General features: G+C 39.9%; 1 protein-coding gene across 7 annotated transcripts in view; it reads left to right on the top strand.

The window, feature by feature from the left end:
• Nucleotides 1-12,043, top strand: part of LOC113055963 (RNA binding protein fox-1 homolog 3) — a 377,645-nt gene that overhangs the window by 237,464 nt on the left and 128,138 nt on the right. For all 7 annotated transcript variants that reach the window (XM_026222362.1, XM_026222366.1, XM_026222367.1 and 4 more), the window contains one exon: nt 2,135-2,256. In XM_026222362.1, coding sequence (XP_026078147.1) covers nt 2,135-2,256 — 122 coding nt within the window. The remainder of the gene's footprint in view (nt 1-2,134; nt 2,257-12,043) is intronic.

Here is a 12,043-nt window from a genome sequence, read left to right on the forward strand (position 1 = left end):
AGATATAGATGTGATGACACTCTTTTCTGCCTTAAATCAAACTCTTATTGCCTCCTTATCAAACCAAAAAGACTCCCTCTCACACACTGTTTATGACAACTTTGACATTTCGCTCAGTTTATAAAGCTCTTGTCAAATTTGCCAAACTGCAGGGCAGAGTGAGATACAGAGAGTTAAGAAAGGTTGTCAGAGAGAGAGAGAGAGAGAGAGAGAGAGAGAAGAGGGCTTTAAAGACAAAGCGCATGAGGGAAAACCAGGGAAAAGGAAGAAAAAAAGACAGTGAAGAGATAGTGAAGCAGCCTGTGGGGTTGTTGTAATGTATCTGCAGTGTAGCATGTCAGTGCAGCTTTACTTTACCGCATCCTCATCTCACTGTCAATAATTAATCACAGGTGAGGCATAGAGAGAAACATGCCCACCAACGGCAAAGGAGCTTCAACCGGTGCCAGCAGACAGCAGGGAAGCCTCAAATGCTATGACAGCCATCCCTCCCCGCCTCGAGTCTCACCTTACGACATGTTCCTGTGATGCAACGCGCCACTGTCTGAATTACATCACCTGCGAAAAGAGCAGGAGCGCCATTCGGCCTCCAAATCTATGGCGAAGCGGCTGTTTTATTGCTAATTAGGCCATATCTTTTTATTCCTAGACACCAAAAAAATCCGCCACATGTATCATGGATATAAATGCGTTATAGTTGTGATCGATTGGCTGGAGCACGGCCCTGTAGCATGAATATTCATGGGGTGATGTATAGAGAGGGAGGGAGCAACATCGGAGGCTCGTGGTGTGTGATCCGTGGACTTTACAGTCACCGCCGGGTAGCCTGCGGCTAGCAGCCACCATAAACAATAACGCAAGGCCCATTTATAACACTAAAACTCATGTGTCGCCACAGCCACAAAGAGCACAAGTGACATTTTAATGGGCCTTTTTACTTTTTGTTTTTCAATAATGAATGCATGGCTTGCTGTGGTGCACTCCACAATATGCGCTTCACTATTGTTTTGAGGCATAATGCATATTTTTGCTGTACTTGGCATTTATAGGGAATAATTTAATACGCATCGCAATCTTCGCATGCACTTCTCTGGGACCGCATTCAGACTGGGGGAACGGGGATTTTTTTAAGCTAAACTGGTGGTACAGTATAAGGGGTGGGTGTGTGTGTTTGTGTGTGTGTGTGTGTGTGTGTGTAATGTCAGTCATGTTTTATTTTTGTCTTTGTGAGTACTGATCATTGTGAGTATGTGTGTTACCCAAAGGGGGTTAAATGCAGCTGTTAGTTTGCTTTGCTGTGTAAGCAGGAGTGACCCCACTGTTGATCACATTCCAAGTTCTCATTGTGCCTCTCACACACAGACTGATGACTTATGGATGTGACATATTGACATTGTCAAAAATATATTTGTCTTTCCCATTTGGAATCTTTGTTTTTTTTTTTTTCTCCTTCCATCCTTATTTATTTATTTCCATTCACTTGATTTTTTTCCCCTTTGTTCCTTAAATCCTCCTCTCCTTCCTTCATACTTTTTTCCTCATCTTTCTTTCCTTCCATCCTTCATAGAATCTTTCATTTTTCTTTTATTTCTTAATTGCCTTGTTTTTCTTTCTCCCTTCCATGCTTCCTTCTTTATTTATCTTTCCTTCCTTTCATTGTTTTCCTTACCTTATCCTGTTGCTTTTTATTCCTTCCTTTCCATAGCCTTTAATTTTTCCTTCCTTTCTTTGTTATTCTGTCCTTCTTTCCAGCGTTGTTTTGTTTTTCCTTCCTTTAATAATCCCTTTGTTTTCCTTCCTCCCTCCTTTCCATTCTTCCTTTAGATTTTTAGTTTTTTCCATCCTTCCTTTCTTTTTTCCTTCCACTCTCCTGACTTTTTCTCCATATTTAATTTTCTTTCTTTCTTTCTTTCTTTCTTTCTTTCTTTCTTTCTTTCTTTCACTTTTATTCTTGCATCCTATTTCCATTCTTTTTATTTCTTTACATCATACCTTAATTTTTTATTTAGAGCTCTCCCATATTCATTTCTCTTTCATCATTATTATTATAATTATTATTATTAGTTTCTAGTAATTGTATATTGCTATTTAATCTGTTCCAAATATTCCTTAATTGTATTTTCTCCTCCTGCAGAAACTAAACCAGGAAACGGGCTGTGTAAAACCGGAAGCATTGCTCTCTTTGGAAACGTAGTGTATAGTGGGCTACTGAACGATCACTTCTGGCATTTCGGGGTGCCCCTTGTCACAAGACTGGTAAGTGGATGCCTTCTTTGTGTTTTCCAGATTGGTGGCATGGCTGGTGCTGCCTCTCTGCTCCCTGTGCCACCTCAGGATATCTGCTGGCAGGTGGAATTTGACATCACTTGTGTTTTGGCTGGGCAGGACTTGAGCTGGTGGTATCCATTTTTTATACAGACCATTGTGGCTAGGTTTATTTTAGCTTCTGCTCTGACAGCAATGCCCAAACACAGAGAACAGCAGTAGAAAGGGAATGGGGATGATCTTGCAGCCGCATGTCATGTTCTCCTTGCTGATTTCCCTGTCTGCCTTCTTCCTCAGTGATGGAAGATCTAAATGCGTAGATAATGCATTGGCATATGATGTGTCTGTTTAAGAACTGAATATTAGTTGGCTACTCAAGTTTTAATTAAACTGTAATCTTAGCGCATGTCAGTGCCTCTATCTATTTGGAATTGATCAATATTGATACTCCATCTTCTTCCGAAATATGTCAAACAATATTAGCATACAGGAAGGGAAGGACAGGGAGGAGGCAGAGCTGGAGCAATTCACTGCCTTGTACTCGATTAAAATAAAAAAGGATTTGAAGGATCAGAAGTATAAATCTCTGAGGGAACTTGTTTTTCGTTGCTTTGCCAATTGAGCGTGTAGACGTGTTTCAAACAAAAACTCTATCCTCAGAATTGGGATGTAGTTCAACTGTTGTCTACTGGGAGAATGTAACATCATTTGATTCAGGTCAGAATGTGAACTTTTTTTTCCCATATATTAATATTACCATAATTGTTTATGGTTGTCTTAAATTTATGGCAAACAAACAAGCTTGCACACATTCCATACAGTTCTTTCCCACACATTTATATAAATACTGCTTGACTTTACAAGAAATATTAATTGACAATATGAGATTGTTAAATCTGCTAGTTTGAATCTCAGCTCTGTTGAATTTTAAGGTGTTTCGCACATCTGGAAACTTCAGTTCTTAAGGGGTCAGGGGTTTTGCTAGTTATCACAGCCCTTCTAGCCCTTACTCGTATGATGGTGCACTATTCTGTTCTGTGGGCAGAAACTTTGAGAGACATTTATAAGTAGCCATGTGTAATTACTAAATGAACTGTTTTGCCATCAAGATATAAATCCTAATCGTTTCATTAAATTTAATTCGAATACAAGTATTACAGTAAAGTCCCATTTGTCGGTAACACTTTAGTATAGGGACCAATTCTCTCTATTAACTAGTTGCTTATTAGCATGCTTATAATTAACATATTGGCTGTTTCTTAACACTTATAAAGCATTTATTTTAAATTACCATATTCTACATACCTAATCCTACCTAATACCTAAACTCAACAACTGCCTTACTAACTATTAATAAGCAGCAAATTAGCAGTTTATTGAAGCAAAAGTCGTAGTTAATAGTTTGTTAATAGCAAGAATTGGACCTTAAAATAAAGTGTGACCCATTTGTCTTTTATGCTTGTGAATATGACTATGTTAGAACTCCATTCTAAATTCTACTGGCTTCATGCAGCACAGATAGCAAAGATTGCTTTTTTTTGTTGAATTTATTTAAGTAGTAAATCATTTATAGTCCAGTGCCTAATTTGGCTTTACAGTATTTACTTAATTTAGATTGAATGTTGGTTGCCATAGCTGGAAGGCTCAAAGCAATTACATTTTCCAACTTTTACTTTTCCCAAACTTTAATTTTACTCTCCATTTTTGGAGATAAGAAATTTAGCTAATGGCATTTGGAAATACAATGCTTCAAATAGCTAAAGCACATTTAGCGTTTAAGTGCATCAGCATCCTACCTCTCAAATCACTATAAATGAGTTCTGCCTCAGTTCCAAACCACATTCCTTTTTGACAAATTAAGTGAATTAGTCAATGCCTCTGTAATCAAGCACAAAAGTACCTTGCCTTTTATCTGCTTGTTTTTTGATCAGTCCATACATCCATGCATGTCACTTCCGCTACCGGTTTGGTCATTGGAATGTGCTTTTATTCAAAATGGACTTGCATGCTAATCCGTTCCTCAATCCCCCACCAACTCCACTGCAGATGCTAAACTGCACCTTAACTAGATTAAGTCACTTGAACGTGTTTGGAGAATCGAGCCTCCCCACCAGATGGAGAGAAATGGAGGGCGGTTGTTTTTGAATTAAGTCTCCCTCAATTTTCTTTGTGGGGTTAATGAATAAATGAACTGCCACGGTAATTGGAAGGGAGTGCTTTGAGAGAGAAGGAGAGGGGCATGCAGCTCCATTGAGTTTATAGAGGCAGAAATGATGATGTTGAGTAAAGCACTGATGAGGAAGGTATAGCTTAGTGAGGCGAAAATGCCTGATAATATATGTGTGTGTGTGTGTGTGTGTGCGCAGAAGGGAGGACTCAACTTCATTATAAGGTGCTTTAAGTGCAACACGCTGTGATTGTGTCATCTTCTTTCCAAACAAAGGCCGTGGAGGGCAGGTACAGGGGACAAAGGAAACGCGAACGTCCAATCGCCATTGCACAGATGCACACATAGTGCTGAATCCTGTCGGACTGCGCTCAGAGCTTAATTTCAGCTTTTCAGCAGAATGTGTGTAATTGATAGCACTCTGGGGCTGTTTGGGCCTTGGCAGCACACAGAACGAACGCAAACCTCCAAAGACAGAGACTTTTAATATCTGGCAGGCACACGCAGCGTGGAAGCTTGACTCTTTTGTGGCTGTATTGTAGATGTATTGCTGCTCACTTTTGGGTTGTAGTATGGGGGTTAAAAAAAAGGGGAATCACTCGTTTCTGCTCCCATTGAATATTACAAGGCTTGCACTATTTCTAAGACCTGCTGCGCTTGCGGCCAATATGGCATCCCAGATGTGTTCACCAGCTCCTAATTAAGACAGTCTGGCTTGGCCACTGGCTCAGCCTGGACCTGCTCAGACCAAACCCTGCCCATCTGCCCTGCTTAAAGAAGAAAAAAAAAATACCACCTTTACACTTCACGCCGCTTGACATCTATACACAGGTGGGGCGAAGAGAGCATTATTGGCTGCAGGCAGGGTGAGATGTGCATGATTGTGTGCGAATAAATTGAGCAGTTGTGCTGAATGCATGTAATGGATCTGGATTTTTTTTCTTTATTCCTCTGTCTGTCTGTCCTTCTCTCTCCTTGCACCACATCAGTGCAAAGTGTGTAACCGTTAACAAGCTTGTGCCACAGTTTTAGACTCAGCATCACATCTCGGCGCAAGCCCATAATCCTGGAGAAAGATCAGGCGAGACATGGAGATCAAACCCATGGATTGGACCAACAGACAAGTGTACTGCACAACACCGGCATTAAATATTGACTAAACGAATCGCGAGTCGGCAGAGTAAGAGAACCCGACAAGGAGCATAACCAATTCAGGGCTCTGACTTTTTCCCTCATTCTTCATTTGAGAGAAAAGGTTTCTTGTCTCTGTAATGGAAAAATGACATCCCCAGGGCCAGGCGTCCTCTGAGTGCTTAACCCAAACAAGCAGCACCCTCGGCATGCTGGGGAAAAACAGTGAAGATAGTGCCATTGAAGGAATGGAGAGAGAGAGAGAGAAGCACTGAGAGGCAACAGAGTAGCAATGGAGTGGACAGAAATATTACAAGAAGAACAACAACAGTAGGGGAGACTGAGGCTAGTTGTCACACGGCCAACTTTCAGTAAATATAGGGTTTTGAGTCAGAAGTCCAATTACCCAAATTTGCATATTTATGTGTGTTTTCTCATTTAGTTAGCAAATGTGTTGTGTCTATATAGAAAATAAACCTAAATTGATAATTACTGAGTGTGTAAAATTTAACAACTAGCCTGTCTCACTATATCCATACTATATATCACTTACTATATCACTATGCCCCCACCCCTCCCCCAAGATCATTTGCAGTTGCTAGTGACTTTAACTTTAAGACGTTTTTAAAGGATTGTATTGATGCTCAAACCTGCTCAAGCTCCTAAATTATTTTTGTCTTTCAGCCATTTTTTTCCACCCTCCTCATATTGTTAAAAAACAGAGAACCGTACAGATCAGTCATCTCTTTTTTGACTTATTTATGATACTGACTTGAAATAGACTTCAGGGTTTGATAAGACAGTTTCTTTAATGCAATTTAAGATTCTTTTATTGGTTCACTGTGAAGACTCCGTAAGAAAAAGAAACTGATTGAGGTTCACATTTTTATAGATTACAGCCCTGCTCATAAGTCTGCATAGCCCTTGTGGAAAAAAGAAGCAAACGTAGAAATTGTAAAAATGAAAATCAATATCTGTACTTATTAAACTATTTAATAAAAGATATTTACATAAATTCAACACAAGACTAATAACTGAAATTACATTAATTATCCTGTTTAAAAGTTTTTACGCTTTTGTTCTTTTTCACACTTTTTGCTCAATATTGTATATTGTCAAAGGTATGCAATCTTTTTAACATGATTTGTGTGTGTGTGTGTGTGTGTGTGTGTGTGTGTGTGTGTGTGTGCGTGCGTGCGTGCGTGCGTGTGTGTGTGTGTGTAAATTAAATATTTAGTCTTGTGGAATATCCTTCATTATCATTGATGCAGCTTCTTTAGGGCAGAACTTTAAAAAAATAAAGCTTCTAATGTACATTTATATGCACAACGATAGTAGATAGATAGTGTATAGATAATGATCTACCCCTTATCTGATCAGAACTCTTGCATTGATTTACTGGACCAATAAAAATTCCAAAGCACAATGAAAAACATGAAATGTCTCACACAGCATCCCTCCTGACATGCTTTATTCGAATCAAAATAAACCTAAACAAAATAAAGCCAAATTAGTATTCAAATTAAATTATGAACGAGCTACAGCACAGAGTTTCATATTTAGGATAGCTGTAGCTGCCTGTTGGCAGTGTGGGTTTGAAAATGCTGAGACAGCTGAGATGTTAAACGGCAGCGTAACCCCACCCTCCCACCCCCCCATACACACACTCCATCAACATGGTGCATGGCTGTGTACAGATCACTTAGATAAACTAAAACCACACACACATACACACACAAACAAATCTTGCGCTCGCAAAAAATGCTACCAAAAGAGCAGCCCCGTTCTCATAGCACGCAACCTGTCAAGCAATTCCCCCTGCTCTCCACCAGCGCACTCTGACTTCTGATTGGCTGAAAGCACAGCCGGAATCCTGCAAGCCCCTCTCCCACTGAAACCCCAGACTCCACTCCCTCACTATCACTGAGAAAAAGATTGGTGAGAAAAAAAGAAAGAAAGACAGACACAAGAAAGTGCAAAAGGCATTAAATTGCACGCCGACTCGCCCTACCTAGTTACTTACGCCTTTACCCCCCCATTTCCCCCCTCCGGCGGGTCTTTGTTGCCTCATCGTCACATTGCAAGACTTTTCATGTACATCAGCTGAGAGTCGAGACTGAGAGAGGAGAAAGAATTGCTCCAACGGTCTTCTCAATCCCCTCCACTGGCCGGCTTCGCTCGGTAGCTGCTGCAGCAGCAGTATCCGCAGCCAGTAGAGCAGACGCACCTCTCTTTCCCTCCCCTCCTCTCTGCGCTTGGATTCTGAGTTGCTCCGTGGATGTTTCAGTGCCTTAATGGCAATGGACTCCCCTCCCTGTGGAGGAACACAGCCTCACTGAAGGAATGCTGGGAACAGCTGCCAAACACCTCCTGGAGTGACTGCTCTAGAACTCTCCCATTCGCCAATAAGACCCTGAACAGAACGACACAGGGCAGAAGACGTGCAGAGTGAGTGATGTGAAAAAAGCCACTTATGTGGTTATAGGAATAAGAAAGCAGGATTGGAAAGTAAAAGGAAACTGAAGAGCAGGGACAGCAGCGCCTTTGCCCATTCCTCTTTTTTCTTGTCAACCATTGGTTATCTTTTTCTGCAACAGTTGTTGCTTCAACTTGTTTTATTTTCTTTATGGACTGATCTGGGAAGAGCAAAGGACTTTCAAGCACCAAAAATCCAAGCCACACGGCCAGCTCTGCACCCACACGTCACCTGTTTTTCATCTGTGAGTGCCCACCTGCTCCTGGCCGAAATGATGATGTACTTTTGGGTGAGTAACACCTCTGCTGTCCACCAGGTTGGCCTTTATGCCGTTGTTTCTCAACCCTGGACCTGCTGGGATAAGACGGTGTGCTTGTAGCATGCGATAAGCCTGTCTCTTCTTTTATTGCATTCTCTCTTTTCCTACACTTCCTCTAAGTTTTTCCCTCCCACCTAAATACAAAGACATATTTTCTCTCACTCAGTTACTGCTTTGCATTATTTGCTTTCAGTCGGAGCAGTGTTTAAAGGCCTTTTTCCGCAGTGCTGGTCCTGGAGTAGATGAGTATTCAGCCGTAGCTGTTCAGAATGGATTGTTTTGATGCTCTTTTTGAGGACAGAGGATCATATGACCTGATTCTGCATAGCTCTGGTAATTTCTCAGCTCACTGCTGGGGGGTGTTCAAACTCACACAGCGAAAAGTGGATGTATGTTCACTGCTGCTTTATTAAGTCCATATAGAGGAGTTTAAATGCTTTGGTAGTTAGGTGTTTTCCCCATTTATATGTTTTGATGCAGTTTGAAAATACTTCACAGCACTTCTTTGTTACAGACGTCACTTAAACTTAACTTGGGTACATTTTATCCACATTTTTAGTGAGTAAAGTGTTTTAAGAGCTTAAATGTGCACTGGACAGAGAGCTTTGACCATTCTTATAGGCTTCATTGCGTTTAGTATCTTGTTCCATGTAAAATGTTCAACTTTTAAAGGAATAGTTCACCCAAAAAATTATCATTTACTCACTTTCATGTTGATCCAAACCTGAATGACTTTCATTATTATGAACAACATAAAAGACGTTTGGAAGAACTGGTTTTGTTCATATTGTGAAAGCCACATTTGACCCACTGACTTGTAATTGTAAGGACAAAGAAAGATATTTTTCAGAATGTGTTTGACAGATGAAAGTCTTACAAGCTTGGTATGACATAAGTGTGAGTATCTGATGACTGAATTGAAATTTTTGGGTGTCCCTTTAAAAATATGACAGCACTTTCTGAGTCTTTTTTTGTCATTCTGTACTTAGGACCATTTTTGTGTTTATCTCTCTTTAGCCTTTCTAAATAAATGTGGTGGTCTGAAATCACTGATTAATTTCAAGGTGTCTCGGTTTTTACTTTGTTTTTATTTATTTAAAGATTTAAAAAAAAATGTTGATTTGTTTGTTTGTTTATTTATGTATCTATTTATTGTTTGGTTGTTAACGTCATGTACCATGAGATGCTGCATTACAGAATAATGTTACATGTTTTTTTTTGGTTTTTTTTCTGACATCATTGATAATTTTGCCATGTCTTGTTGTTTTCAACATCTTACCATGAGATGCTGTGTCCAGTAAAAAATAATGTTAACTTATTTTAAGAAACCCAACACTCTGATTGTGAAGGACTCATTTTGAGTCTTTGAGGCCATTGCAATTATTTTAATATATTTTTTTCTTTTTTTCTAATTAAACTTGCTAGTATGATGTCATTGATCATTTCAGCATCTTGCGTCCAGTAAAGACGACTTCAATATATTAAAAACACGGCACCCTCATTCTGAACGACATCTTACTTGCACCTCTAAAAAATAATGAGGAGGTGAGGGGAAGAAACAGCATTACGATGATACTGGCAGTGTCAGACTATGCTGAAAATGGGCTTTTAGCTTATGGAAACCCTTCTCCACCATAAACCTGTGTCCCGTCCTGCATCTCTTTCATTCGGCCGTAAGGCGCTCCCTCACTCCCCGTCAGGATCCAGATGAAAAGTGCACACTCGTAGATGTGGCAACCAGGATTTAATGATCGTCAGAAAGCAATCTCTCATCTTTTGAGCTGGCTGTGCTCTTTGATAGCGCCGACTGCCCATTAATCATTCCCCTTCATCACTTCAGTCTCATCCGGCCCAGCATAGGGAAGAGGGCCTCCGCGGCTGCTACAAGCCCTCTTGCAGACGTTACAGGCTGTCACAAGGGCCACAGGGGCCCGTTCTCTCAGAATCAAACTCGCAGATGTGCTTAATCTAATCTGAGCTCGCTTTCTCATGGCCTGGGTGAGAAGAGAGATAAAATTTACCCCTGTCAGACATCCTGTAACTGATTACCGCACACAGGCAGGCTGACGCTTATTTCTGATGACAGATAGCTCTTCATGTGTGTGCTTTCAGAAGGATTATTCCAAATTCCGAGCTCAGACTCGATAGAAGGGTGTAAATGTGTGCGGACAAGTTTTTCTCACACCTTCAATAAGGACACGATCGTGAATTTACTGAACAATTACGGATGTAATGGTAATATTACAGTGGCATGGAAATGAAAATAAGCAGAGTAAGACTGGGGAGAAGTGCTGCTCTTTCTGTTCAATAATAAATAATTGAGAGCTCATAGCGAGGGACTTGTTTTTCAGTGAGCATGTGTAGAGATGGAAGAGCATATTCCTGGTTTGAAACTGCACACTGGCCTGTTTTTATGCCCCCCAAGTCAGGCCTAGCTCAAAACAACCTTTGCAATTTACTTTTAATGATCTGTGCTATTGCTATAGGATTGTGTGTTTCACATCACAAGCTTGTTTGTTTTCTGTAGGGTGGTCATGATGCCACAATATCTTTCTAAAAAAATAAAATAATAATAACTTATTTAAAAAGTAATAAAATATAATTTAATTATATTTATGGAATATAATTAACAACTCTTGTTGGCTGTTATTAAACCGAACATTATTTTTATTATATTTTAATAGTGAATTGGTTTCAAACTACTGGTATTTTTGCATCTATCGGGTGGGTGTACATGCTGTGATTTATGTCCCATCACATAAACCATATTTTCTAGCCAAAAGTAATTGGTTTTCACTTTTTGAATGCCCACAGTCTTTCTCTGATTCCATATTTTTAAATTCTAATCAAAGTAAAATAATAAAAAAATTAGAAATAGTAAAAAAAAAAAGATAGCTGATGCCTGTTTATGTAAATATAGAATGTATAAACCATGTAAAAACCCTGCTTGACTTCAGAGCGTTGCGTAATTAAGCGATGGCTTTCGGAAGCTGTGTCACTCAGTCATGTAATTCGTAGTGGAGAGCGGCTGCTGACGGTGTCATGTTGCTAAATGAAATGCTTGCGTTAATTTGTCAGCACTTTAATTGATCTGTGTTCTCTAGTTGCATACTGTGGGTCCTGTAACATTTATTGTGTGTTCATTTCATCCAGCTGCTGTCTGACAGCCAAAAAAAGTCTTATTCAATCTAGCGTAGAAGCCAGGACAGTAGCTCCAACAGAGTGACCCACAGTAGCACGAATTCTTTTCTTTTCTTTTTTTTAATCCTTTGTTCGTTTCTTTTCTCTTTTTTTCTGTATAGAGCAGCTATTTTCAGCCGTGACATTTACAAATGCATGCCGAGCAAGTCTTGGTTTCTGTAAAATCATTATTGTTGACCCCTTGGCTGTTTGTGTTTTTAAGTCGAGTGCAATATTGTCACCTCAGTTGCCAACAGCTCAGCATCCAATGCAATCCGCTCTCGCCTCATCCTTTCCTCACTCCATCACTTTCTTCATCTCACTTCTTGCTTTCATTGCGCTCTTTCTTTCACCCAGGGGCAAAAGCAAATTTGGGCCAGGGTGACACTGGTCCTCCCAATCAAAGCTGTATACTTTTATATATTTAGAAAATAAAAATACATTTGCACACAAACAGTCATTGGTCACATTGAGTACAATGATATTTATGTTTTATATCGTTTGA

This window comes from Carassius auratus, chromosome 37 (genome assembly GCF_003368295.1).
Source record: "Carassius auratus strain Wakin chromosome 37, ASM336829v1, whole genome shotgun sequence".
NCBI lineage: Eukaryota > Metazoa > Chordata > Actinopteri > Cypriniformes > Cyprinidae > Carassius > Carassius auratus.